Raw genomic sequence first — 27,896 nt, 5'->3', positions numbered from 1 at the left:
CGAGAGGGCGGCGCGACTCAATTACTCTTTTTACGTCGTGAGGCAACCGCCGAGGCTCGGCCCCTCGCTGGATCCGCCTCTTTCGGCGCTGGCCCCGCTGGGGAGGAGTCCTCATGGCAATGGGCGAGCCTCCGCGTCTAGAGGCACAAGGCAGCCCGGCAGATGGGCGGCTACCCGCCTGCAGCCAAGGGGGGCGGCGGTTCGGGCTTGTCAGCGTCCTCCGGCTGAGGCGCCAGCTGGAGGGATTCCACAGGAGCAGCAGCGGCTTTGCTCGGGCCGCCGCTTTGGGATGCTGAGCCGCCGCGTCGTCAGCATGTAGGCAGCGCTGCAGGAAGTGCTTGAGAGTTCAGGCGAGGGAGCGGCTGGCCGAGAGAGTTCAAGCGGCTTTCCTTCGGGCGCGGCTCACGAGGGAAATCGGGCCGAGCGACCCCCTTCTTCCCCCCCCCCCTTCAGTCCGGGACTCAGCTGGCGCCTCAGCCGGAGCAGACGGCAGCCCGCGGCGCGGCGCCCACCCCAGCTTGCAAAAAGAGCGCCTCCTTCTGCGATGCCGGCTTTAATTTCTCTTGAAGGCAGCCGAGAGGCGTCGGCTTGCGTGAATGGGCGGGATTGATGCCCCTTTAATTAGGGTTTTCCAGCTCGGTCTTCCAAGTGACCGGTGGCTTCCCCCTCACCCCTTCCCATCCCCCCACCCCAACCCCTAGAAGGCTAAGACCTACTACGGTTCAAAGATGTACACGTTTGTGGTGCGAGATGAAAACAGCAGCATCTATACTGAAGTCTCTAAAATTCTCCTCTCCACTGGACAATGGAAGAGGCTCAAAAGAGATAATCCCAGATTCAACCTCATGTTGGGCGAGAGAAACAGGCTGCCTTTTGGGAGGCTGGGTAAGCAAGCCGCACGCGCGAACCTGGGCACACCCGGCCGGTGGGGTGGGGGGCGCGAAGCATGAGGCAACCTTTCTGCGGAGCTCGCCGGGAAGAAGGGGGTTCTTGGCTTTTCCCAAGATCCGGCACCTCAACGGCCTCCAAAGACCCCACTGATCTGCATGCCACGACCGAAGTTTGGAAGTGCTGGCGAGAGGGGTGCGGTAGGGAACGCCTGCCAAACCGGGGTCTGCAGATGTTAGCAATGGGGTGTTGTCTGCTGCAACATTAGGAGTGACTTTATCCTTAGCAAGCCAATGAGTAGCTGGATGCCAGGTTGTGAAAAAGGGTGGATGGGTGTATCTGTTGGGGTTAGAAAATATTGCAGGGAAACACAGGTACTGAGATGGGGTTTTTTTAAAATATATTTTCTTGTTTAAACCGGGGCAGAATCATCCGTTAAATTAGCATTGCTATTGATATCTTTATTTTGCAACAATATATTCCCTCCCCTGGAAAAGAGATATCTAAAATCAAAATAAAATCACAGTAATGTAGTTTTTCCAGCTTTTGTAATAATTGATTCTGCATTCAAATTGGCATGTCAGTGATTTTTTCCCCAATGCGAATACAACTTTGCTGACTTCTTTTGCCATTTTTAAAAAATCCCCTTTTTAAAATTTTGCAATAATATTTTATGTTGCTCACCAGTAGCGAACTATAGAACATGATTGTGTCAGATATCAGGCATCGAGTTCTCTGCCTTCTTCAAGTTGGTTTGAACTGGGTGTAGGGTATATTTAAATAGCCTACAGACTGGATTTTCTATGAAGAGTGAATTTTAAAGACTGGATATATTTCTTGAAATGATTCATAATAAAGGCAGAGGGAAAAATCTCTAAGCATTACTAATTTCCGTAACCCGTTGAGAATATTACAGTATGCATAGACCCGGTGTTTTTATTATGTTTACTCAGAATGCAGTCTCCATTCACTTGGGAGCAAGTGCCAGGAACCTCAAATGGGATTTAGCTTTGAGTAGATGCATGTAGTAATGTGCTACATGACTCTGTTAGATTGTGACTCAGGCCAGGATTATGAATGTAATGGATTTTTACAATGATTTTTATTCACGTTAATTGTGGAAATGCTTTTCCACCCTGGGGTAATCTTTGAAAAATACTAACATTCAATCAAAAAAGCCATTAATGACTATAAATAAGCAACAGGCTTCTTTAACTTGGCATCTTTCAGTCTGACTCCCTGAATTCTCACTCTGTTGAACAAACTGAATTGTTCAAAGTTATTGGTTCAATTACGTGGATACTGATCCACTTTTCAGTGGAAGAAATTTGTAAAATCATTTTCTTCCACTGAAAAGTGGATGAGCAGTTCAGATCAAAGTTTTATGCCATACTGATTGAGAATTTAGGGAGTTGGACTGAAAGATGCCTCTTGCTATAATTTAAAAGAAGAAGCTTATTTTCAAGTGGGCTGTTTTAAAATTCAGTTCATGGACTCTGCATTAGTCTTTAAAAAGCAAAGAAGAAGAATGGCTTCCTTTTATATAGCAGCTTCTTATATTATTGTGATGTTAGAGAGTCCCAACAATCATTCCATTTATTGTTGGACGCATGCAGGTTTCACTGGCATCAGAAGGAAACAGTCATCCAGGCCTCTGCACGGCCTTGGTTGGACTCACAAACTGAGTAGTATTGAACTTAATTAGAACTTAGGTGGGCACTTCTAGAGAATTCTAGGGCTATAGAGTAGACTGAAGTCATCAAGCCCATCCTCCATCCCCCAAGACAGTGGCAAATTACCATTATACTCCTGCCAAGAAGATGACTTGGTTATTCCACATAGACACAAGGAATTGAGCTCAACCTGAAAGGCTTTGCTTTTACATTTATAGGTATGGTTAATCTGGAGGTCCCGTTGGATTTAATCCAAGAATAAGGGCAATTGCTAAGAGAGGGCTGGGCTCTCCACTGATTTTTTTAAAGAGGTTGGAGCGTTATCTGTTAGGAGATGCTTTAATTTGGATTCTTGCATGGAGTAGGAGATTGGACCTGAGGTCCTAATTGGCTTCTTTTAATTCTACAATGGTGTGACTTGCTGAATGTGGGAAATGACCTGGAATGACTGGAGCAGGAGGACCAAATCCTATAATTATATTTAGCTAAGGATATTTATTAACACTGAAGGTAATAGCATAGCCATCTCCAATTAAACACTAGAACAAATTTGTCCCTTTTTGATTCTCCAAACTTCTCCAAGTTTGTATCCTCCTAATGTGTGAATTGACTACAACTCCATTCCTGCTCACTGATAATGATGTAGCTTCAAAACATTTCAAGAGCACAAGTTTGAGAAAGCATGCTCCAGAGGGTGAGCTCTGAACCAATAGACTAATGTTTTAAAAAGGCTTTTTAACAAAATATTTAATTAAAAGAAAAAAGTGTAAAAGTGCTTTGTACACTGAAAGTGTAACTAAAACCAACCTATTTTAGCCTGTAATAATAAGTGGTGAGGGAGCTCATGTTTTTGAGGCTATGAAAAAAATAGAGGAGAAAGAAAAATACTGCAAGAACCAGTATAAAAGTAATGAATCACACCCAAACTCCTGCCTTAAAGCAACAGAGAGAATTGTGGTACTTCAAGGACTAACAGATCTCTAGAACTGCTTTTCACTCTTAGTTCCTGAAAAATGGTTCATTACATTTGAGTTAGAAAGATATAACTCATTTACATGCAACTTACAATTTCTATTCAATATAGACATACCTTTTGTTTTCCAAACACTATTTTTGTGGAGGATATTTGGAGTGATTTAACACTAATATTTCTCTGGTCTTTTTGTGTTGTCTGACAAAAAATAGGTCTCCTTTGAATTTTCTAGTAAAACAGAACATTCAGAACAAATGTGTGGCCATAACATTGCAGCTGTGATTTTTATGCTGAACTGGATCCTGCTTAAACAAACAAGCTTATGGCCCATTTATTAAAAGAAGGAGCAGAATCATTGAAATTGCCTTGGGGTATTGTGCTCATATGAGATTTCTGCTCCCTGGACTGTACCTCCTTCCACAAAAGTATCTACTTTGTGATTTACATCTGCTGCAAATCTTAGGCATGATTTCAAAAAGAATTGACAATAATTTTGCTCCTATTTTTGAAGTTGGAATGAAATAAACAGGTAATTGGACTCTGCTACCCTAAAAGTCAGCCTCCCTGTCTCCCCTGGCCAGTATATTGCCTGGAAGTACAAGAATTAGAGTCCAATACATCTGGAGGACATCCGTTTGGAATCAGCCACTAAGTGATGCTGGCAGTTGCTTAATTTAAAATAGGATGAGTGCTCCAGCAAATGCCAGGGTGTATAATGTCATAAACATTCTGACTCTATAACAGATTATGTGCTTTATTGTGCTGAGGGCCATTATTCAGTGTATGAGTAAGCAAAGTAAAAAGTTTAATGTAAAGAAAAATATGCTTATTTAAGAGAAGTATTCATTATGCATGAGTAAATTTAGTTGCCGTTACCAAGTCGTAAATCACCTTTTCAGCAGAAGGCAAAATCCTGTGGAACATTTATGCTACAAATCATTCAGGATAGTGTAAATGTTGGTGTAGTTCAGAGGTGGGTTGTTGCCGGCATTACTGCTGGTTTGTAACCCGCACACAACGTGCGCGTATGCACTGTTCAATGTGTATTGTTCTGCACACATGCAGTCACTAAATTCCAAAATGGTGGCATCAAGGGGACCAGTTCAGGGGCATGGCAGGCCTGGATTGCTGCCAGTTCTGCAGCCCAGGCCTGAATTCCACTACTGGTTCAGCTTGAACCGGCAGCAATCCATTTCTGGTGTGGTTCCTTTGTCAGACACCTGATGTCTTTCAGTCCTGTGGTTGAAACTGGAACAACTACGATTTCTGTGCCAAGAAGGGTATCTGTGTTACTGTGTCAATAAATTTTCTTTTCTTTTCTCCTCTGATAGGTATCAATATGTTGTTAATAATACCAAGGTTAGGAATGGATGGATTTGAGGAAATTGTTTGATTTCTCTTTTGAATGCAACAGTCCTGTCAGCAAGGAATTAGTTAGGCTGAACTATCCAGTGTCTGATTACATTTTGTTTCTTCCCCAAATTCTGCCTCTATGTTAAAAGCAAAACTTGGGAATCATTGGCTCAGAATCCCTCACTAGCAAAGGAATTCACAGACTCCCTGATATTAAAGCAACTATTATAGTGGCAGTGACTTCTAGTGCAGGTTGTCTTTGCTACTTTTGACCTAGGTTTCTCTTGTTCTCGAGAGTAAAGTGATTTGATTAATCTTGCTTAAGGGATAACAAGGGACTGGCGTCTATTAAAATCATAATAATGATTTTAATATTTTTTACAGAATATGTGTAATGTTCTGGGTTTGTAGCTGAAATATGTGAATATGGTACCGTTCGGTAACTCCTTAAACCAAACATGACTTTTTCTGGGATCACATCACAGCTGGGGGGGGGGGGGGCGGGCTGAAAACAGACAACTCTCATCCTGGCAAATGGAGGCTTTGAGGAGTTACCAACTCCTGTGAAAGCAGCTTTGTGAACTACCCAGGTGTAATATTGATACTTTATAACCACCTAACCCAGTGTTTCTCAATCTTGGCAACTTGAAGATGTCTGGACTTCAACTCCCAGAATTCCCCAGCCAGCGAATGCAAATGGAGCAGCGGCGAGATTCTGGGCGGCGAGCGATGATTCCGGGGGCCATCAGTGGGGGGGGCAGGGTCCCCCCTCGCGTTCCTCATCTTCCCGGATGGCCCCTGGAATCATCGCTCGCCGCGCAGAATCTCGCCGCTGCTCCACGCCGTGGAAAACAGGCGCGTGCGCACAGCTCGGCAAATTAAAGCCTGGGAGACTTGTTGTCACTCGCCTTTGCAGAAGCTTCCCTCCGAAGCGTTCCGAGGGAGGGCTGTAAACTTCCCTCCGAAGTCTTGGGATGTTCTGAGGAGCCCCCCAAGGCAAAACGCCGCTGCCAGGTAGTTAAAAGTACGTCTCTGATTCGTCTCTTGTCAGTCTCTCTCTGATTCCCTCTCTCTCTCCCTCTCTCTGTTCCTCTGTCTGTCTGTCTCACTCACACACACACACACTGTGGTCACCTTGTTGAGTGTTCCAATCACATTTGAAACACTCAACAACTGGCCTGCAATGCAGGCCAGTTGTTGAGTGTTTCAAATGTGATTGGAACACTCAACAAGGTGACCACAGTGTGTGTGTGTGTGTGTGTGAATGAGACAGACAGACAGAGAGAGGAACAGAGAGAGGGAGTGAGGGAGGGAATCAGAGAGAAACTGACACACACACACACAATTAAAGCAATTTTATTGTTATCTACCTGTATTTTTATTTTTGAAATTTACTGTGAGCTGCTGCATTTCCCAGCCTCGGCTTATACTCGAGTCAATAACTTTTTTCCAGTTTTTTGGGGTAAAATTAGGGGTCTCGGCTTATACTCGAGTCGGCTTATACTCAAGTATATACGGTAAGTCTTACAAGCTTTTGAAAGGCTAAGCTGGCTCCAAATGTTTCAAACTATCTTGGAAAAGCTTGCCCATGTTGGTTTTGACAAATCAAGGGATTTCTATCCCATACGAAGCTTGAACATTTTTTTTAATAAACCGAAGAAGGCATGGAAAAGTAATGACATTATTAAAAGCAAAAACTGAGCAGCTTGCCAGAAGAATTGAGATCAAAGCAATTAGAACTGAGGATTGAGTAACATGAGTCAGCAGTGAGAGAGGTCTGTTTAAAAAGCTAATGGATTGCATTAGCAGAAGCTTTTTGTCCATCGGAGGGGAGAAAGTGACAAAATTATATTATGAGATCATGATACAAACCTTGCCATTGATATACTTGTCTCCAGTGTTGAGACACATATAAAAGGATAGAAACTGTGTCCTGATGTTGCATGGCTGTCATCTTTTTTTAATAGTGGTTGTTTGTCTCTGTTCATGTCCACCTGTCAAGAATGGTACTGGACTTACTAGTCTTTGAATAAGGGCTCAGATGATGATGCAACTTGTCTCTGTTCATGTCCACCTGTCAAGAATGGTACTGGACTTACTAGTCTTTGAATAAGGGCTCAGATGATGATGCAATTTGTCCAGGTTTGGAAACTTTGGGGCATTCCACACAGTTTCAAACAAGGAGTATAAGTGCTGCATGGTATCCTTAGGTAATGGAGATGAGGGATATTTATGGTAGGGAAGGGAAGTTTGGGTTGCAGAGTAGATAAGACTGTCTTTTAAAAAGAAAGCAAGGAGCTATAATATTGCAAAAATGAATTATAGCCTCCAAAAGTGAGAACCTGGAAGACAATAAATAACAATCTGAAGAAAAATAACAATATTTGGGGATTTTTGGAGTGACACGCAAAATATTTAGACTGCAATGGTTTATTTCATATGGTGTCATCTATATTAATGGTTATTTATATTTGTTTAAAAACATTTCCAGAATGCAAACAACATGGATATTAACATTCCCTTTTCATAGGTCATGAACCTGGACTTACACAGTTGGTGAACTACTACAGAGGGGCTGATAAACTTTGTCGAAAAGCTTCTTTAGTGAGGTAAGATAATGTTGCTTGCTTGTTTACATGTAATAGTGGGGCCCATGCTGCCTTTTGTCAATCTCCTGAAGTTGGGCCTGCATCGAAGGTGGGATGCTCAGCTTGTTACTGGTTAATCACTGCAACTGTTTTAGATGTGAAAAAGAGCAATTTGCATTCCAAATGCTTATTGAAAAAGAAAAGAAAAAAGAAAAAAATGTGAATACAAATGAGCAGTCAAAGCCAATATGTTATTTATCTGTAAAAATAAAGAGGTTGTGGATCTTAATGCAAGGCCATTCAAGCGTAAGTGTAGATAAAATTAATTCAGTATTATGCTCTCCATCTTAGTAAAAGTAAAATGGTTGTGGACATTGGATTTCAGGAGGGCAACTCATTTGTGCTTGCTGTGCGGCTGCTTTGTTACTCTGTATGTAGTTAGGTTTATTTAAATGTCTGGTTGCCTTTTAGGGAACAAATCCCTTGGAATTCTCCTCTTGGTTACCTTCTCAGTGCTGCCATTGGCGGTCAATTAATTTCAAATACAGGAAATTTGCTGCTGCCTTGTGACTTCAAACTGGCATTGCCTCATTTTCAGATATGGATGCTCAATAATTACTTTCAGGTCACAGATCTCGGGAACTGGAATGATTTTTGAATGTAATTGATAACCTTCTGTTCATTTTCCTTAATAGCAACAAAGCAAATACTTTTCTTGAAGGTTAGAGCTTTCTTTCAATTTTTAAGGCTATGAAAAGCCAAGTATATATATTTTAAAAAATCAATAAATAACATGACTAGAGGTATTACTTTATAATTCTTGTAGAATTGTGCTGCTTGGCTAAAAATTGCATGACAGGCCACTCTCTTTCAGTGAAAAAGAGTGCTAGAGGGCATGTTTTAATGGATAATACACATTTGGATTATATGTGACCTTTATGCTCTGTTGATTTACATATAGTAATAAGCCTTAAGGATATGAAATCCATTAAGTTCTGGTTGGCATTTCTAATCTCTGACCTTTCTTGAAACATAAAATAAAATGTTTGTGGGCTTTGCCAAATGTTTTATTGTGTTTTAGGATTCATTTAAAATCTTGCAAAATGTATAACCGGTTTTTAGACATTTTAACTGGCACAACAAGAATATCTTCTTCCTTAAACCGTTGGTAAATTTGATTCCAAATCTGTCTTTTCCAACCAATTATTTGTAGAATATTTGTTGCTCTCCAAGTAAATCTGTCTGGTCCATTAATCCATTAAAAACATTCTTAAATTCCTATTCAGCTTTATGGTGGTTTTTATATTAAGTTACTAGTTAGCTTTTCTTCTATTCTGAGTTGAAGTTTTACTCACTACCTATTCACCAGGTAGTTTTTCAAATTGTTGTTTGGAAGACCGCTTAACCATAAAATAATTGTAAATCCTAGGGTGATTAGAAAACAAGGTCCAGTGTCCTTATGCAGTGTCCTTAAAAGCTCTGTTGTTGTTAAGAGCTTGGTAGTTTTCTGTCTCCTGGTGCTAAGACCTGCAGAATGACTACTAACCTGCAGTCTCCTCATGAGGAACAGCCATCTGAGAAGAATCTGTCATCCTCTCCTTTATTCAGAAGGACTCTGTTAAACTGAGCTTGCTGCCAGGCAATTGGTCATTACAGCTACTTCACCATTTACTTCATCCAAAACTTGACAATGCCTGGGAGATTTAAAGTTACAAGTTCAACATATTTGGAGAGTGCAAGTTGAGTTGGGAAGTCTATCCCAGAATTATTAAGACATTTGATTGAAGATAGCACCTGATTGTGAGCAAAATCATTTGGGGGGGGGACTTTAAAAATGAGCTTGTCACGATTTGGAAGATAAAATTTATGCTGTTTGTAGTGAAACTTTCATTTTCTTATGGGAAAAGTGTATAGAACATGATGCTTTTTCTCTTTTTCTTATAACATCAAATCTGAACAATTCTAACCGGGGTTGAATGGTGAGAGGTTTGGGGGTAGATAAAAGGATGTACTCATTTAGGACACAGTTAAATCGTAAAGATCATTACATATAGGGCGTCATTAAATACATTGGATGCCACCTTAAAATAGCTTTATAATTTTACACACACACACACACACACACACACATGCTGGTCTTGTTGTATTCGGGTCTTTTCCCGTGTAAGATTGAGATTGTCTTGGCAACGTTTCAGCGAGGTCTCGCTCGCCATCTTCAGGCTGGGTTTTGGGCTTAAAGTGTGATCGGAGCTGCCGTCTTTCTATAAATCTTGGTGGGGGGGGAGTGCTGGCTTTATTTCAGTAAGTGGAATGATTGGTTGTGTGGTTGTATCATGATTGGTAGATTGGTGCTGATTGGTACTGGCTGTGTGTCTATTGTTTCGTGTTGTAACGGCCTGGGTGGTGGGTGGGGCTGAAACGTTGGCAAGACAATCTCAATCTTACACGGGAAAAAACCCGAATACAACAAGACCAGCATACCTACACCTGTGAAATATATATGATTGGGATCATCATGTTCACGAATACAATAATTACTTGAAATAACAACAATTGTTCCCATGTCCTCTCTATGAGGTTCCTAGAAGTTGAGTAGCTGGCTGCTGTGGCATCAGAAAGCCAGAGATCTTTGGCTGATCCACTGGAATTGTCTTTTTAATGACAGGGAAATAAAAGGGGCTTCAAAAGGTATCAAAATGTGCTCATAAGCAGCTGGTGCACAGGGCCTATCATGAGTATTTATATATGTAGACAGGAAGGGCTATAAAGTCCTTAATTATCTAATTAATATAGAATAATAGCATGTATTTGAAAACTGGCATGAAGTATTGTTCTGGAGGAGGCCTCATTCTTAGGGATCATAATACTGATTGTTTCAATTTCAGTCACTGAGCCTTATGTTATGGGTTTGAAGAAGACATCCGTTTTTGGAACATGTCTTTCATGACAGATATTTTAGAACAGCACCCACCCCAGTATTAACTATCTTGAGTAGCAATAGTTATCAGGAGTTTTTGAGAAGCATTTTCCCTTGTCTAGATATCAAAGAAACTGAAGCGGCTACATGCAAAGTTACTGGTCTACTAATAAGCTGCATTTGTCCTTTAAGACATACGTAGATGACTAAGGAATAGAGAATGTATTATTTCATCATAGGAATATTTTCCAAAAAAAAAGTTTTCCTATAGTTTTGGAAATACATGCATTGAGAAATAGAGTCACTGGGTTGCTGTATTCATTTCCGTACTGTGTTCTGAAAAACAGAAATGATTTGATTGATCCAAATGGGCTGGAGGCAATTGGCAGTAGTTATATGAAAGATGTAATATATTTATTAAGTAATATGTTTAAATCAACAAGACCAGCTAAGATATCTATCTATCTATCTATCTATCTATCTATCTATCTATCTATCTATCTATCTATCTATCTATCTATCCGCCCCCCCCTCTCTCTCCAGGTTAATCAAGACAAGTCCTGAATTGGTGGAGGCTTGCACGTGGTTTCCAGAATCCTATGTGATTTATCCAACTAATTTGAAGACACCAGTAGCTCCAGCTGAGAATGGGCTTCATCATCTGATAAACAACACAAGAACAGATGAAAGGGAAGTCTTTCTGTCATCCTATCAGAAGAGGAAAGATAGTGGAGAAGGAAATGTGTGGATAGCCAAATCTTCAGCAGGAGCCAAAGGTTAATTTCTGACAAAGACTCTGGAATGCATTACTTTCATTTGTATAGTTTTTTATTTATTCAAGAGATGTTAGGGAGCCATGGAGTATAAAAACCATGGCTTATTAATAAAAAGAATTACTACTTTGTGCTAAGCCACCATGTGATGTGTTTGTTTTATACCTAGTATGTCTCATGGAACAAAAACTTGCATTTTTCAATCAAATGTTTGGGTTTATTGGGATACTTTAGCAATTGTGGCCTATTTAACAAACCATGGGTAAAATAAATAATGGTATAGCTTGATACGCATTCAACCAGAATAATTTGGCATAATTTGATTAAAACTGATAGAGAGAATGTTGATACTAAAGCCAGTTTAAAATTATTCCCTTCCCTAAGGTCAAATAGTGTGTGGTAGCTTTGCTGCAGGTCTTCTGAGACCACAACTCCACTGATAAAGATAGTTGAGTAAGAAAAGTAACCAAGTCTGCTTTTTGAGGTCCAGCAACAGCAGTCAAAGCTTTATTACTATACTAGCGGCCTAGAAAACTGAACTTTCTTGCAGACCTTTCATTACCTGGCTACATCTTCAGTGCTAGAAGAGAGTGGGACTTGCTCTCTGTTTATTTACAGAGCTTGCCGTGTTTGTGGGGTATATTTTTCTCCTTGGTAGTTCCTTGATTTCAGGTATGCTCCAGCCAGGTAATGAAATACCTACAAGAAAACAGTCAAGCTCAGCGATGATCGAGATCTCCATAATTCAACCCTGAGTTACTCTCCTATCTCTTCTATTGATACTCAAGAGTTATAGGTTAAACTCCCCAAAAAGTTTTGAGTTACAATTCTAGGAATGCTAGGATTGAATTGTTGATGTTTTATTTAGTACGTCTCTATCCAACTCCTTATTTTTTTCAATTAGGTGAAGGAATTCTTATTTCTTCAGAGGCTACTGAACTTCTAGATTTTATAGATAATCAAGGACAAGTGCATGTGATTCAAAAATACCTGGAGAAGCCTATGCTCTTAGAACCAGGTCATCGCAAATTTGATATTAGGTAATGATTTCTTTTTTAAAAATACTTTGTGCCTGAGGTGCTTTTCATTAATTTTCTGTCAATTTAGATTTCTTCAAATGGAGTGGATATATGCACTTGTATTGCTTTTTTAGTTTTATGTAAATATTTTTTAAATCACTTTAATTACCACGTACAATCAGATATTTGTTATTAAATCTGATTCTTCTGATTTGGAATCGTGATACCTAATTTTTTTAAAAAAAATTATACACTGTAATAAGTTGTTTTTATAACTTTCAGAAGTTGGGTCCTGGTGGATCACCAGTATAGCATCTACCTCTACAGAGAAGGTGTTCTACGGACCTCTTCAGAACCTTACAATAGTGCTAATTTCCTGGACAAAACATGTCATTTGACCAATCACTGCATACAGAAAGAATATTCTAAAAACTATGGGAGATATGAAGAAGGGAATGAAATGTTTTTTGAAGAGTTTAATCAGTACTTGGTGAATACTTTGAACGTTACTTTAGAAAATACAATCTTACTGCAAGTCAAAAATATAATAAGGTATGTATTTGTCTTGTATTTTCATCCTAGCCTATCCGCAAGAAGCTTTTTTGCACAATTATTATTCATATATTATCTGCATTCTAACAACCGGAGACTAGAGGCTAAGAGGCCAAAGACATCAAATGTGGTCCCTGGAGGCTGTGGGAAGTTTCCCCTGGAATTTGAATTGTGAATGTGTCAGAGAATGGAGAAAAGGGACAGGAATTTTTCAGTCTCTCCCCCTCCCTCTCTCACACACATACACACAGTCTTTCTCTATTAGCAGTGGCATTTAATATATATTTGCAGTGATATTTAATATTTAGCTCCCTTTTTTTTGCTGTATGAAAACAATTTTAGGAATACCCAACAATTTCCTCCTCCATTACAGGTAGTCCTTGACTTATGACCACAATTGAGCCCAACATTTCTGTTACTAAGCGAGACAGCCTTAAGTGAGTTTCAACGCATTTTATGTCCTTTCGTGCCAGAGTTGTTATTAGTAACGTGATTGTTAAGTAAATCTGGCTTCCCCACTGACTTTGCTTGTCAGAAGGTAACAAATGGTGATACATGATCCCAGGACACAACAACTGTCGTAAATACATGCCAGTTGCCAATTGTTCGAATTTTGATCATGTAACCAAAGGGACGCTGCAGTGGTTGTAAGTGTGGAAAAGGTCAGAAATAACTTTTTCATTGCTGTTAACTTCAAATGGTCACTAAACAAATGGTTGTAAGTCGAGGACCACCTGTAATTAATGTTTCTACCATTTTGTATGTTTATACTATAAGGCAAGTTTAATCAGGCACAGAGTTTCTAGGTGCCTTACTTTATAGCAAGCCCGCTTTCCATAAAAAAACCCTTAATGATTATCATCAGGATGACTTGCATCATGTAAAGTCCATTACCTGCCACGGAATGCTGCTTGCAAACGTTTATGCTAAGACGAAACATTTAAACATGTAATACAGTTCCTAAAATAAAACTTAGGTGGTTAAAGACACCAGGCTTGTCAACTGGAAAGCTGACAGCCCAGCCTCAAGACCTGAGTGCTGTGCAATGGCATGAGCTTCCATTACTTGGCCCAGCTCCTACCCATCTAGTAGTTTAAAAGCATGTAAATGTGAGTAGATAAATAAGTATCACTTTGGTGGAAAAGTAACAGCCTTCCGTGCTCTTGGCATATAGCCATGCTGGCCACAGGACCACCAAGAGAGTCTTTGGACAATGCTGGCTCCATTGGCTAAGAAACAGATATGAGCACCGCCCCTAGAGTTGGACACAACTGGACAGGGAAACCTTTACTTTTACTTTAGACAGTTATAAGGGAATTTGGCTTACCTTAACCGTCTTTCTAAAGAAAACCCTCCATTGACTGTTTCATTGTATGTTTTGCTAATTTTGGACAGTGTAGATTTTAGGTATTGCATACAAAAGCATTTACTTATTGGAGTCCAGATATCCTGGAAAACAACTTCTACAATTTCCCACCACCTTGACTAGTACAGTTATATGGAGTGAAAATCCCAAAACAACTGGGAAACGGGTCCTGGAAATCTACCATAAATACGTAACTTGTTCACACAAGTTATTCAGTCAAAACTATAAAAGTACATTATGGATTTAATGCAATTTGTGAACCCATACAGTGAGTGAATTCTACTGCCTACCCCATTCAGTGACTTTACTGTTATTTTAAGCAAAGATATTCAGCATTGGCATTTCTTTTTAGTACCCTGATTTAAATATTGTAGGTGTTGGACAAAGCATAATTTAAAATAATTCAATGATGGAATATTTCATTCTATTCACAGAAGCTGCCTTATGTGTATAGAACCTGCTATCAGTACCAAACATCTTCATTATCAGAGTTTCCAGCTCTTTGGTTTTGATTTCATGGTGGATGAGGACTTGAAAGTTTGGCTAATTGAAGTCAACGGTGCTCCTGCATGTGCCCAGTAAGCATTCTTCTAAATGTCCCCTTGAAAATGTGAATGGTGCATAATGACTTCCTTAGAGTTTATTGTAAACTTGTTTTGAACTGATAAGACTGTCCTTAGCCAGCATTTGGGTAGGTGGACTATAGATTCTAGTTCCCCCCCCCCCTTTCCCTCATTGCTGGGTTTTATTTGATTCAATCTGATTTAAATAGTTGCTCATTTCATCTTTGTTACTCTGGTGGCTTACAAAATTAAGCAATAGTAAACCCTCCCCTCAAAAAAATATAACAGCCGTAGAAGCAAAAAGTTAAAAACAATTTAAAAATCACATGGGTAGTGTCAATGGGAGACCACAATCTATTCAGGAACAGTACAACCATTTTACTATTGTACTGCTTTGTACCACTGTCTGTTCCTAGGCCAGAGGGCAAAGCCATGAGGCCTTCTGGAAGGCCATCATTCAAAGCTGCATTTTTTATACAACTGCCAAGGTCAAAGCATGACAGTCTAGCCTACTCCTGCCTATCTTGGATATTCTTCCTTCCCTTAAAATATTTTTTTCTTGCCTGATGCTCCAAGCAGCCCTGATTGATTGGCTCTAAATGTCTTGGACTGTCCCAAATATTTTTGTGTGTTGGGAATGCCTAGCTGGCGGCAAGATCCATCAGCCTGGCTGTTGCTTCTGTTCATTCTAGCTAAGGTAATCAAAAAAGGAGATGGCCAACTGGGAAACCCTCTGCCTGGATAATCCTATCCCAATCTCTTCTCACTTCTAGGGAACAGCTAAATTGAGGAAATCAGATCAAATAGAATTATGTGGTAAGACAGTAATACTGTAATTTAGGGGATCTACATCCGTTGTGCTTTCTTATGTTTGCTTTATGCTGGAGAACTATGAAAAATATGCAACAGAAGAGTTTTTGCTAAGGAATACATGGGAAAGACCTAATGTACGAAGGGGCCTTTTTTCTATTGGTTCATCTTTCCATAGAACTGATCTGCAGCTATTTCTCAGGGTATTGTGGCAGGGAGATATTTTCCTACCTTGCACTATGAGATTGATGAATATAGAACATATACAAAATGATATTCTACTATTGTTCTTGGAATCATTTAAAAGTAGAGCATAATAAATGCAAGTCTGTTTGAGGTACTTACAGAAATCTGGATAAAGACATATTGGAAAGCAAATGATCTCCATTTGTGGCAACTGCATGAATGGATATTTTTCTTTTGCTTCCAAGGAACTGCTTGGAGTATTTGCAGGCAGAAGCTCAAAGGAGACTGCAACTGTTGCATATTTATGAAAGAAAATCCAGTGAAATTCCTTGAAATGCAAAAGGATCAGTTCAAAAAGGCGCCTCCAGTGATGTTAAAGTGGAGAAAGAAGTTACCACTAACTCTCTTTTGTGACAAAGAGCTCAATTAGTATCGAAGTATACTAGCATTTCATTTCTGTTTGTAGTGGCTCAAGATAAATAGCTCAAGGTGCTATTTTCAGCTAGTATTAGGAAAAACAATGGCGCAGTGATAAAGAGCAAGTGTTTTGATGCATTCCTAGATCCATGGCTAGCACCTGCTGTCTGTGCATGTGTTTAATACTCTTACTGAGATGGTTGTTGACATTCATTTTGAAACCTTGCAAATGTTTGATTGATTGGGAACCTGAAAATTATTCTCTTCCCAACACAATAAAGTCAAAACCTTCATCTTTCAATTGAAATTTATAGACTTTATTCTGAGCCTAGTTGAGATCAACTAACAGATTATAAATGATAATCATAATGAAATTTAAAGTAAACTGGGCTCTCAGCCATGATGTCAACTAAATGCAACTAAATAAGTTTACTGCAATTAAGTAAGCTTATTAATAACACAGTGTAACATATAAACATTTTTTTAAAAAAAATCAGGGTATAGATAAACAGTGGAAGGGATTTTATTACTCTCTTAGAGTAATATGATATTCCAAATTTTAATTGCTGCAATATCCCAATGTCCATGGATTTTGCTCTCCAAAGGTAAAGAAAGGACTCTAACGTTGAAAGAAGAAATCCAACATCAGAGTCGTCTTACTTCACCTTTGTCAGTCTCCAAACCCAGTTATTCCCAACATGAAAAGTTTGGTTTCAGGAAGGCTCCAAAACACTCACTGTGGAGATTTTACAGTGAGCTGGAAATCTGCTGGATTCTACACCATCTTAGTGCTCATTGATTACATGTCATCAAGATGGCAGCAGTGTTCTACAGCTGCCCCCAAAAGCCAACACAGTCCTAGGCTACATAAACAGAGGGATAGAATCCAGATCAGGTTAGTACCACTCTATAATGCCTTCATAACACCACAGTTGGAATATTGCATCCAGTTTTGATCACCATATGAAAAAGATGTTGAGACTAGAAAGAGTGCAGAGAACAGCAACAAAGATGTTTGTGGGACTGAAGCAGTGGTGGGTTTCCAATTTTTTTACTACCGGTTCGCTCACGCTCTCTCTCTCTTGCACACATGCGACGCTTCTGCGCATGCACAGAAGCGTCCAGGTAGGTGGGAGGAACCTCCCGCCGCCGCTACTATCGGTTCGCCTTATTCTGGCCGAACTGGAAACAACCCTCCTCTGGACTGAAGGCTAAAACATATGAAGAATGTTACAGGAAATGGGTATGTTTAATTAAATGAAAAGAAGGACTAGGGGTGACATGATACTGGTGTTTCAATATCTCAGAGGCTGCCACAAAGAAGAGGGAGTCAAGCTATTCTCCAAAGCACCTGAGGGTAGGACAAGAAACAGTGGATGGAAATTAATCAAGGACAGAACCAATCTAGAACAGGGAAAAATTTCTTGACAATTAATCAGTAGAACAACTTGCCTTCAGAAGTTGTGATTAATCAGTGGAACAACCTGCCTCAAGAAATTGTGGATGCTCCTACACTGGAGGTTTTTAATTAGATATTGGACAACCATTTGCCTGAAATGGTATAGGCTTTCCTGCTTGCTCAGGGTGTTGGACTTAAGAGACCTTCAAGGTCATTTGCAATCCCACTATTCTTTATTAAGATGGTGTCAATATTTAGTGATCATAAAGATGGATCTTCCACAGGTTGGTATCCTGCTTGGCCCTTTAGGTCATCCAGTATTGCGTCCATCATTACTATAATCAAGTCCAACTGCCTTGCATCTTGAATCTTCTCCTCTAAGGAAATGGTTTTGAAAAAAATCCAGTACAGAGTGGCTTCCTTTGTAGCCTCTGGCATCAGAGGCCCCCAGGGACAGGTGTTGGATATCCCCGCCTATCGTTCTAACAGCAGTTTATGAAGTGGGAAAAAATAAAGTAACGTGCTCAAGTCAGCACAGGAGCAATGATCTAACAGTTGGGATCTATTCTTGTCTTCTGGGAGAGGTTAATTCCTGTCTCCTGTGGAGGAAAAGAAGCCCACACTTAAAATCTTATGTACACCTGCTGTAACTTTCAGCAAGAAATACGGACGCTTCTGAGCATAATCAAAACCAGTAAGTCAATAGTCTTGTGAAATCAGCTTGTTGATAGGGCCAAGATTGCAGTTTTTGTAGATCCATGTTTGAGATGTTAATCAGTATTTTACAAGTGTCATTTTAATTACTGTTTTCCACCTTTTGGTTTTTAGGAAACTTTATGCAGAGCTTTGTCAAGGTATCGTAGATGTAGCCATCTCTTGCATCTTTCCCCTGAATGATACCATTCAAAAACAGAACCAACCGTCTGTATTTATAAAGTTGTCATAATTAAGGATAAAATGAACACATTGGAAAGCGTCCACCTGTTTGGATCCAGGGAAGACCAAGAAGCACTGAACATTGCATCTGCACATCATGCCAAAAAGAAGAAGGGAAAAAGTGGCATAATTTTTTTTATTTCAGAAGAGGAACATTTCAGAGGAAAGCCCCAGATGAACCAAAAAGCTCTCATCGACTCTAAATGTTTTAAAGCATTGTTTCAATAACAAATCCTGTAACCGAAGCCTATCTTTATGTTTGAGGACAACAACATAATCATTTTTTTAAAATGTCAGGGGTATGATCAAGTCTTGTCTTTATCTATCTTTTTCCTTCTAATTTAATAAATTGTTTTAGCAAATGCAACTATCAGTATCCTTAAGAGACTGAATATTTTTCCACAAAGAGTTGTGGATCCTTTCTTTCTTTACTTGCTGCAGTTCTAGTGCCTTAGCTTTGTTCCTAACAACTCTCCTCATTTGTTTTGTTTGTACCATGTTGCTTTTAAACTAAAACAAAAAAGATGCCCTGTTTTGCGTGGTATGAAGTTTCATCAATATCTTTGCCTTTATATATATTTATTTGTGTGTTCATTTTTTTAAAAAGTATGTTCTTTGCAAAAAATCAACTGTGGGAGACTGCAAAACTCTATCCTTTTTTCTTCTGACAAGCTGGCACAATTGCAAAATCCTATTATATTCTTGTGGGTTTTTTTTTTAAAAAAACGCCTCATCTCTTTGCTTGTCTTTCTATCTTATGAAAATGTTTCTTAGGTAGTGAAATGGAAGCTTTTAAAGGGCCTTGATCCTTTCCTTGTTGCACAAATATTGATTGGATTCATGTATTGCGATGACCATGATGTGTGAATTCACCCAGTAAGGCATCCTAATACATGGAACCCAGGCCATTATTCAATAAACCATGCTTAAAATCGGGGTTAAGTAAACATAGTCATTTTATCTCAGTTTACTTGGCATAGCAAAACAATAGTTTGGTTGTTGAAGTCCACATTATTCCTTCTCTGTCTGTCATTTTTGAATTCATATCCCTTTTCTAATTTGTCCAATCTGAGTAAACCAATGCTAATCACATCCATGGTAACTGAGTCCAAATCATGACTGAAAATCCAGTTAAAACCTTGTGCAGAAAGCAAAGTGGTACTAGAATAGATCATTGTTTGAGGAAAGGTCATTCCTATCTCCCAAATAAGTGGCAAGCCAATTGTTTTATCCCAGTTCTGCATTTCTTGCCAGTATTAAGTAATCCCAAAATAATGCAGTTAGGTTCAGGTATTGTACTATGCTACAATTTGTTACTACATCACAATTGGTTGGTTTGCATAAACTGAGCCAAATTAAACAAGCTACATAATTGCTTAGCATGTTTTGTCTTATTGGAAAAGTGGTATATAACAATGAATAAATTGTACCATGCATGAACCCAGCCAAATATACATTAACAGTTAAGAAGTGAAGACTCTTCACTCAGAACCAGCATTCTCTCTATTGCTTTTCTAGAGAAAGAGTACACAGGAGAATGGTTGGATCTAGGGAACTTGCTGTCAGTCCATAGGAAGAGAATGGAGTCTGACCAGATATCACTTATTTCTTCATTTCATTGGGCCTCTTCTAAAATTAGGGCTGACATGGATATGCAAACTTATAGTCAGCAAGAATGCATTCAATGAAGCAGCATAACTGATTTTTTATAGCCTATCGCTGTAAAATATCCTTTCTCAATATTAAAATAGAACTTTCCCAGAGCTATTTCATGCCTGACCTCCATAAATCAGGCATTCTCTTATCATTATGAGAAGAGAACTTCTCCTTATTACTCTGACAGTTTGTATATTTACAAAAGGCACTGAATCCACAGACCCTCTGATCCTAAAATTAACAAGTTTATTTTAGTGTGTGATTTATTACATTAAAAAAAATAACTGTCTCCTTGCAAGACTGCTAGTTTCTGTCTTAAGCAAAACATGTTACTCAGGCCAAGTGCAATGGGAAAAAAATACCTGAAAACGTTTAAGGCAAGAATTCTCTTAATATTCAAAGAGATAGGCAAAACAGTTCAGATTACATAACTACACTATCATGATTCCTTGGGAAACATGCGGGTGTCACAAATATAGCAAATAGTGTACTGTAAACAGTCTACTGTATGATGTTAGTGCCTTCAGAATGTTAGCAGAAAAGGAGACACTACCTACAAATGTATATCCTGAACTAATATGTACTTACTTATAAATAGGTTCAATTATTTGAAACTACCTACAGGTACTTGGATCATAGCCTTATGTTAAAAATTCAGACAGCCACAACACACTTTGCTAATATTTCTTGTTAACATCGTTAGACATATTATATACATACATTGTCATTCTAGATACCACTGCATGTTGCATGCTATAATATTTTAGGCCAAAGCTGCAGGACAGCTTTATAATGTAGGAAGATGAAATAAAATTAGCCATTTGACAGTGGACCAATGAGCATGATCTGGCAGATGTAAACCACCAGTTAAGAGCCTTGCTTCTATTGAAGTAAAAAAAAAAAAAGGAAAATTGATTGAATAACTATTGGGACTTGTTGGAAGACAATTATAGTATTACTCCTAATTATTACATTCATAAGGTATCAATCTTATTGTATTCAGACTGACTCAGATTGGATGGGAATTACAATATTATTACTACTATTGTGTACATTCATAGAGTATAAACTGTATTGTTCTTGTATTGACTAACATAGGCTTATGCTTAAAATTTGCAGTCACATTCTCAAGCAGGCAGAAGAAATTTAACTAAACCCATTAGGATTTAAAACCAAGGAGAGATGTTGAATCAGAATGGTTATCTGGTTAATTATAATACTGTAGAGTGGAGAAAAGGTTTACACACAAGAGAATATGGTCCTGGATAGAATTCATGAAGGGGACAGATAGAGGTAAGGAATTGGCAGTGTGGACTTCAACTCCCAGAATTCCTCTTGAATAACAGGTTTTTGATTGACTGGCTTGCAAGTATGTACTCTGAATATAATGAAATAATGTTGGCCTAATAAAAATTAAGTGAAGTGCTTGCAAATATATAGTATTCCGTAAGGGATGGGAATATTCATGATTTTTCCTTGTCACAGGTTTTTTTCAGCTGAGGATGTTTGCTTTGCCATCTTTATTTGACATTAAAATAATTAAGAGAAAGGAGTATAAGGTATCTTTGCCACCTCGAATTATTTACTAAATTAATAAAAGTGGAATTAAAAAACCAAACTAGCTATTTTAATACTCTAAGTTTTTATGCAATGTCCTAAGTTTACTAGGTAAGCTTAGTTTGAGAACTGATGTCCTGAGGAATATCCTTTCAGCTGTTCAGTTCTTATTTGTAATTACTAAGTATTGGCATCCAGGTGTCCTTAGGATATGCCTCGTTTTACATAGATGTTAGTGTTCATGCTTCTTTTAAAAAAATAACATAGTTTTACGTTTATTGTAACCACACTGTCATATCTGTTTGTCCATTAATTATAATTTTCCCCTTATTTTTATAGTGTTATTTCAATGGTGAAAGGGCAGGATGTAACTGTCAGTAAAACTACTATGTTTTTTTTTCCAAATTATGTATTATTTGCATTCAGTCTTTGCATAGGAAAAACAAAATTCAGTACAATGTTATTTTCCTTTATATACATGTTGTATAAATTAAGGCAGCAGGCAAAAATTGAAGCTATACAGGATAACTTTATGAAATAATTCATAGATGCAGAATTTACTTTTAACTTTTGGACTCAATGTTTAATACTGTAAGTATTTGGGAAAGCCTTATATAGGAATATTAAAATAGCACACCTGATTATTTAAAACAAAATCTCTTAAAAGGGCTGTATTCCACCTTAAGCAATTGTCTGTATGGCCTTTTCTAATATTGGGTATATATTTTACACTGTATCTGATTTGTGTGTCTTTCATAATGTGATGGAATCATGCATGCTAGTATTATTAGGCAGTGAAAATCCTTTGGTCAGTAGATTTATTCCAACAGAATTAGGGAACTGGGGATCTACAATTTTTCAAAGCAGTTAAGTAGTAAAGCACTAAACTATAAATACTCATATACTCAGAACATTTGTTCCATAAAGTGATTGAAGTTTTGTATAATAGATATTGGCAAAAATATTATCTTAAATAGGAAAGTTTGTTCAAGAATGAATAAATGAATGAACCTGATTTGTTTCTATAGCAAACATTAAAAAATGAGGTTGTGTGTTATGTCCAAATGTTCATGTACAATATCCAGCTATTTTGGTAATGCTTTGACAATGATGGGGATAGGAATTCTGGATAGAGCAGTTGAGGAAGACTGCTAAAAGAACATGTACAACTGCCAATTAAATAAATAAAAACATAAATACATAAGCCCAATCATTTCATGACTAAAGCACTAGTGGTAAGCTGATGTATCTCTGCCTTTCAAGTTAATACCAGTTATTTCTGTCTTTTAAATACAGCTGCACTGCAAAATTTGTTAATGTCGTTTTATTTAATTATACAGAGCTCTCCTCCCTGAAGATATGATACTAAGTTACCATGGAGCACCAGTGTTTTGCAAAGAATTTAATAACATATTAAAAGAATAAAACAGGTCATTTCAGTTCTTTTGGAGATGTTTCAAGGTCAAAACTCTCACCAAATACTTGAAACAAATATTTTAGATTTATTTATTTTTTAAAAAAGCTTTGCACACTGAAATGATTCAGTTCTTTGAACATGCACAATTCTTTTAAGCAATTAATTACATACCAATGTATTTTGCTAATGGAGGAAGGGGCACAATGTGACACAAACATCATTTATACAGTAAATTTCTCTCTTTCCGTCCACTCCACTCTGGTGGGGCTATCCGAATCTGCTCTTCAGATTCCTTCAGTCCTATAGAAGAAATTGGAAGGAGTGGGCAAGAGGCATTTGGGAATTTCCATGGAAGGGAGGACCAGTAGATAAAAGCAAAAGAAAACATCCCCCCAAATAGGATAGTGACACTGGAAAATAATAATCTTTAAAATTACAATGATTTTTGAAATAGTAAATACATATGGCACCAAACTACAATTCTATGAATGTCTATGTAGAATAGTCCCTTTCTTCAAAAATAAGCATCCATAAGATTGAACTGTTATTCAAAGGTTGGCATCAGATTTGTTTCCACTAATTACTAACTTTGAACTTGGTTTTGCTTTGCTTAACCATTTATGTGGGGTCCTCCAACTGATGCCTGTAGATGGAATAGACTTGGAAAGAAAATGGCCATGGATTAATAGCAATAGCGCTTATATACCGCTTCACAGTACTTTTACAGACCTCTCTAAGCCGTTTATAGAGTCAGCATATTGCTCTCAACAATCTGGGTCCTCATAATAATAGACTATTATAAAATTAAAGATAGTTTTAATTAATTTTAGTAACTAGGTAAGTTTGTCAGCATTCCTTCTTAATTGTGATTAAGCCTTCAGCAAATATAGTAGGCAGAAATTCTATTGGTGTAGTTTTCCAGGCTAGAAGATAATTCTAATCTTGCCCTAGGCACTAAACCACCTGCCTGACCTTGGGCTGGTCACGCTCTCTCAGTCCCAAGAAGCAAGCAATAGCAATCACTCCCCAAATCTTGGCAAAAAACCCTGCAGAGATACCGTAAGTCCAGGCAGCTGCCAGGAGTCAAGGCACACACACATGTAAACACAATGTACACCAAAGTTTTCCCTTATTGTAGATTGCCTACTGGATTTCTAGGTTTTTTTGTAGTACGTGCATATCCTGCCTTTCATCTAGAAACTTAAGGTTGCATGCGCATCATCCTTTTCTCCCTGTTAGAACCAGGAGTGCATCGCTGGCCCAAAATCCCTCAGCATTTGTGGTTCAGGGCAGATTTGAATCAAGGTCTATCTGAACCTAATGCAAAAAATTAACCACTGCACCACAGCGTTGCTGAGATGAAGGTATAGCTCCTTTGTGATCAATCAAATGGCAAATATATAAAATATTTTCTCCTAGAATGTGACAGAAACCAACAAATCCTTTCCTCCTTTGGATTTTCTCATGTGTGTGTGTGTGTGTGTTGAATTATTTTAACTAACTGGAGGCCAATGGTGGGTTCCTATCGTTTTGGACTGGTTTGGCCAAACCGGTAGTGGTTTGGTAGGCTGGGTCACTCGAACTGACAGCAATCTAGGCCTGCCACGCTCCTGAACCGGTTCTCCAGGCGGCACGATAGGCGCTGCCATCTTGTTTTTCATTCAAAGCTCACACACAAGCAAACCAGCAGTAGTGCCTGCCAGAACCCACCCCTGCTGGAGAACATATTAGGCTCTGTTCTACTTGTCATGCAATACGCTGTTAAGTTAAAAATATTAAATGAATATAAATATGAATGTAGTCCTTCAAAGGTTAGGTTTTCTATTGGTGATAGAGACATAATGAAACTTTACTATAACCATAAGATACTGTTTTACAGTACTTGTAGGAAAGGTTTTTTAGTTTACAACAGTTGTGCTAGTTTACAACAGCTGGGTCAACAAGAGTAAAATATATTGTGACTACAATTTTAGAGGATGGCATACAGATAATTACTAACACGTTCATGCTGTTTCTGCCTCCAAGCCAAATTAACTCTGGAATCAGGCCTCCATATTATACTGTTTGAAAAAGTTCAGAACTGAATACACACTCTCTAAAATTACATCATATTAATTTTTTTGTATGTCTTCAGAAAGTTATAGTGTGGTTTTATATATTTGTGTCTGATGGAATACTGTATGACTGTAAGCAATGCATGTATTGCTGATATTTGTACTCAAACCTCTCTTAAATGAATTAAAAATATAAAATCTGACTTTATTTGTGGACCATATATATGTTTGCCTCAATTAATAAAGATGCATTAAAATATATGAAAGCATGGGTACATACATGTAAATGACATAATTGCCTTTTACAGCATTCTCTAACCCTCCTAAAATTAGCTTTATTTTATTATTGTATTACCTTTTTAAATAGATGTAGCAATACCACAAACTGCATAGTAAAAATGTGATTGTATTTACCTTCCTCTGATCCTGCAGAATCTGTATTAGGTTGACAACTGATAATTATCAATCTAAATACTTGCTTAATAACGAATATGATTTAAATTGACTCCTTCTATCTTTCCTCTTGACTATACTTCATCCATGTATTACTGTACTTACCCTGTTCTTAATTGAAATGCAATACATTTTTCTGCCTTTTCATTACATATGAAACTATGAAACACAATTTTATTGAATGATTTTATTTTGCTCTAGTTTTATAATTCATAGGGATTTTTTGTTTATTTAGCTGGCAACTTAAAAAAATTATTCTAGCATTCAACAAAATAGCCATTAGATAATACTAGGGCCTTTATTTATTTATGAATAACAAATAATCACACAGTTCGGCAGCTTTATAAATATTTATATGAGATTTATAAGGCCACCCAACTCCATGGCAACCCTGGGTGGTTTACAACAATAAAAACATACAAAACCCATATAACAAAGGAGAAAATTGCCTGTCTATAAAAGAAAACCAGCCATCTCAACATGCATAATCCAGTAGGAGACTTATTACCCGTTCTATCCCCAAGATATGGGAAAGGGGGAGCTCAGCCATATTTTAAATACCTTTTAAATGATTCTATTATTAAAGGCTATAACAACAAAATCTGAAAAGCCCAATATTCTCACTCACTCTTATATCAAAAAGAATCAATTTGCACAATCTTGCATTTCTGTCTCATTTCTTTCTCCATTTCAGAACTACGCTAGTGTTTAGATAAAGGCTTTTTCCTGGCTACCTCTATACCGCTTTACACCTACTCTGAAGTGACAGATTACAGACGTAGGGCTTTATCTACATGTGAAATGAGGGGCAAGAGCAGAAGCCCTCACATCAAGGAGTTAAATCTCCCCCCCCCCTAGTGCCACCATTGACTGGAACAGCTCAGAAAAAGAAGAAACACTGCAGGAGAGTGCCCCCACCCTCAAGTCTACTTCTTGGTGATCAAGAAAGATAGTATGCCATTGAGAGCTCAAGAAAAACCAGGATGATTGTACTACTCTCATCCTGGGTCCATCAGAAGTCATTAACAAGCACAAACAATGCTCCATAATACGCCTCAATTTGAGACCTAAGAATTACTAGGAATCAGACATCATTTACCGTATATTTAATGAAGTATTATTATTAATTGAAAGGAGTCTAGAGAATCCTAGAATTGGAAAACTGATGAAAATTCGACAACTGTTGAATTTTCAATGATTTCTTGAGGAAGAGGTGTACTATATAGCCTCCTTCAAGACATCCCCTCCCTAACGGGGTTGATACAATGCATGAATTCAGCTACACATCATTTCCCAAGCACCCACTAAGAGGGCCATGAACCCAGTAAACAGATGGCTGGATTCAGAGTGGCAGGTTCTTGCACTCTGTTTTATAGCTTTTAACATGTAAATCACAGTAGATAAATTACAGCTTTGTGTCTGGACTGTTTGGTGTTCTCTGTTATTTTGTGAGTTTCGTGTTTGTATTTTTTATTTCCTACATTTATACCCATCGTACTGTTCCCTTTCAGGATAAGAAACATTATGTAGAGCATAGAAAAGGAGTAAGAAATAGAAAGAGCAAAAAAAAAAATGAACATGAGGCAAAAAAAGAAAATATAATTAAAACTATCACTATCCAATGCCTTTCCATCCTACCAGCCCTGCTAGTTTCCTTTGCAACCATATCCCATTTAATTATTGTATTCTATATCTGACAACAAGGTGTTCTCTGACTTTTGGAATATTTTTCCCCTGTATTTGTTTTTCTTAGTAAAATATTGAACCAGTTTTTATTTTGCCCTGAAGACAAACCAGGTCTCCCTGTAGTGGTAAAAGGCCCCTTTTTGTGCTACCTAGAAACTCTCCAGCTATGCTATTAAAACAAAAGCACCATTTTCTGCTACTCAAACCAGGAAACACAGAGTAGCAGTCAGGTTAGCCTAAAATATGCATCTCACAGTTAAAAAAAACAGAAGAAAACCTCTTCCCCGTTCCTTCATGATATCGTGCCATCACAAAATGTATTAACCTCTGGCTGTCAGAAAAGTGTCTTTATAGTACTAATTCACGTGGTAATTTAACATACTACTGTATACGTGAGTCCCCTCCAACTCTACTATTCGAAAAGTTGTGCCTATACAAATCAAATATGAAGATTTCACTGCTGGTTTTCGCACCACCGTGCTAAATTGTATCTTCTGCACCATAGAAGCTGGTTTTCTAAAACTTGTAGCATTTTTCCACTTTGCATTACTAAAAGTAAAGAATTCGGCCCCAAACCCAATTCTTTGGCAGCAAACATGGAACTCTTACGAATTATTCCCACATCTTACGGAGACAGACAGAGCGAGAGCATTGCATCCT

At 38.2% G+C, this 27,896-nt stretch overlaps 1 protein-coding gene across 1 annotated transcript; it reads left to right on the top strand.

The window, feature by feature from the left end:
- Positions 1 to 78: 78 nt before the first annotated feature.
- Positions 79 to 19,128, top strand: TTL (tubulin tyrosine ligase). Its single transcript, XM_081943704.1, has 7 exons — positions 79 to 885; positions 7,418 to 7,496; positions 10,936 to 11,168; positions 12,070 to 12,205; positions 12,467 to 12,736; positions 14,537 to 14,680; positions 18,306 to 19,128. Exons 1-7 carry the CDS (start codon positions 729 to 731, stop codon positions 18,421 to 18,423), a joined length of 1,137 nt encoding a protein of 378 aa, XP_081799830.1. The 5' UTR covers positions 79 to 728; the 3' UTR covers positions 18,424 to 19,128.
- Positions 19,129 to 27,896: the final 8,768 nt, after the last annotated feature.

Source organism: Natrix helvetica, assembly GCF_964273705.1.
Source record: "Natrix helvetica genome assembly, chromosome: 2".
Lineage (NCBI taxonomy): Eukaryota > Metazoa > Chordata > Lepidosauria > Squamata > Natricidae > Natrix > Natrix helvetica.
This window is presented reverse-complemented; position numbering and strand designations above follow the sequence as displayed.

Coding starts and splice junctions, on each gene's coding strand:
- TTL (XM_081943704.1), top strand. CDS start 729: ATGTACACGTTTGTGGTGCGAGATGAAAACAGCAGCATCTATACTGAA. Junction 886..7,417: donor GCTGCCTTTTGGGAGGCTGG/GTAAGCAAGCCG, acceptor CCCTTTTCATAG/GTCATGAACCTGGACTTACA. Junction 11,169..12,069: donor ATCTTCAGCAGGAGCCAAAG/GTTAATTTCTGA, acceptor TTTTTCAATTAG/GTGAAGGAATTCTTATTTCT.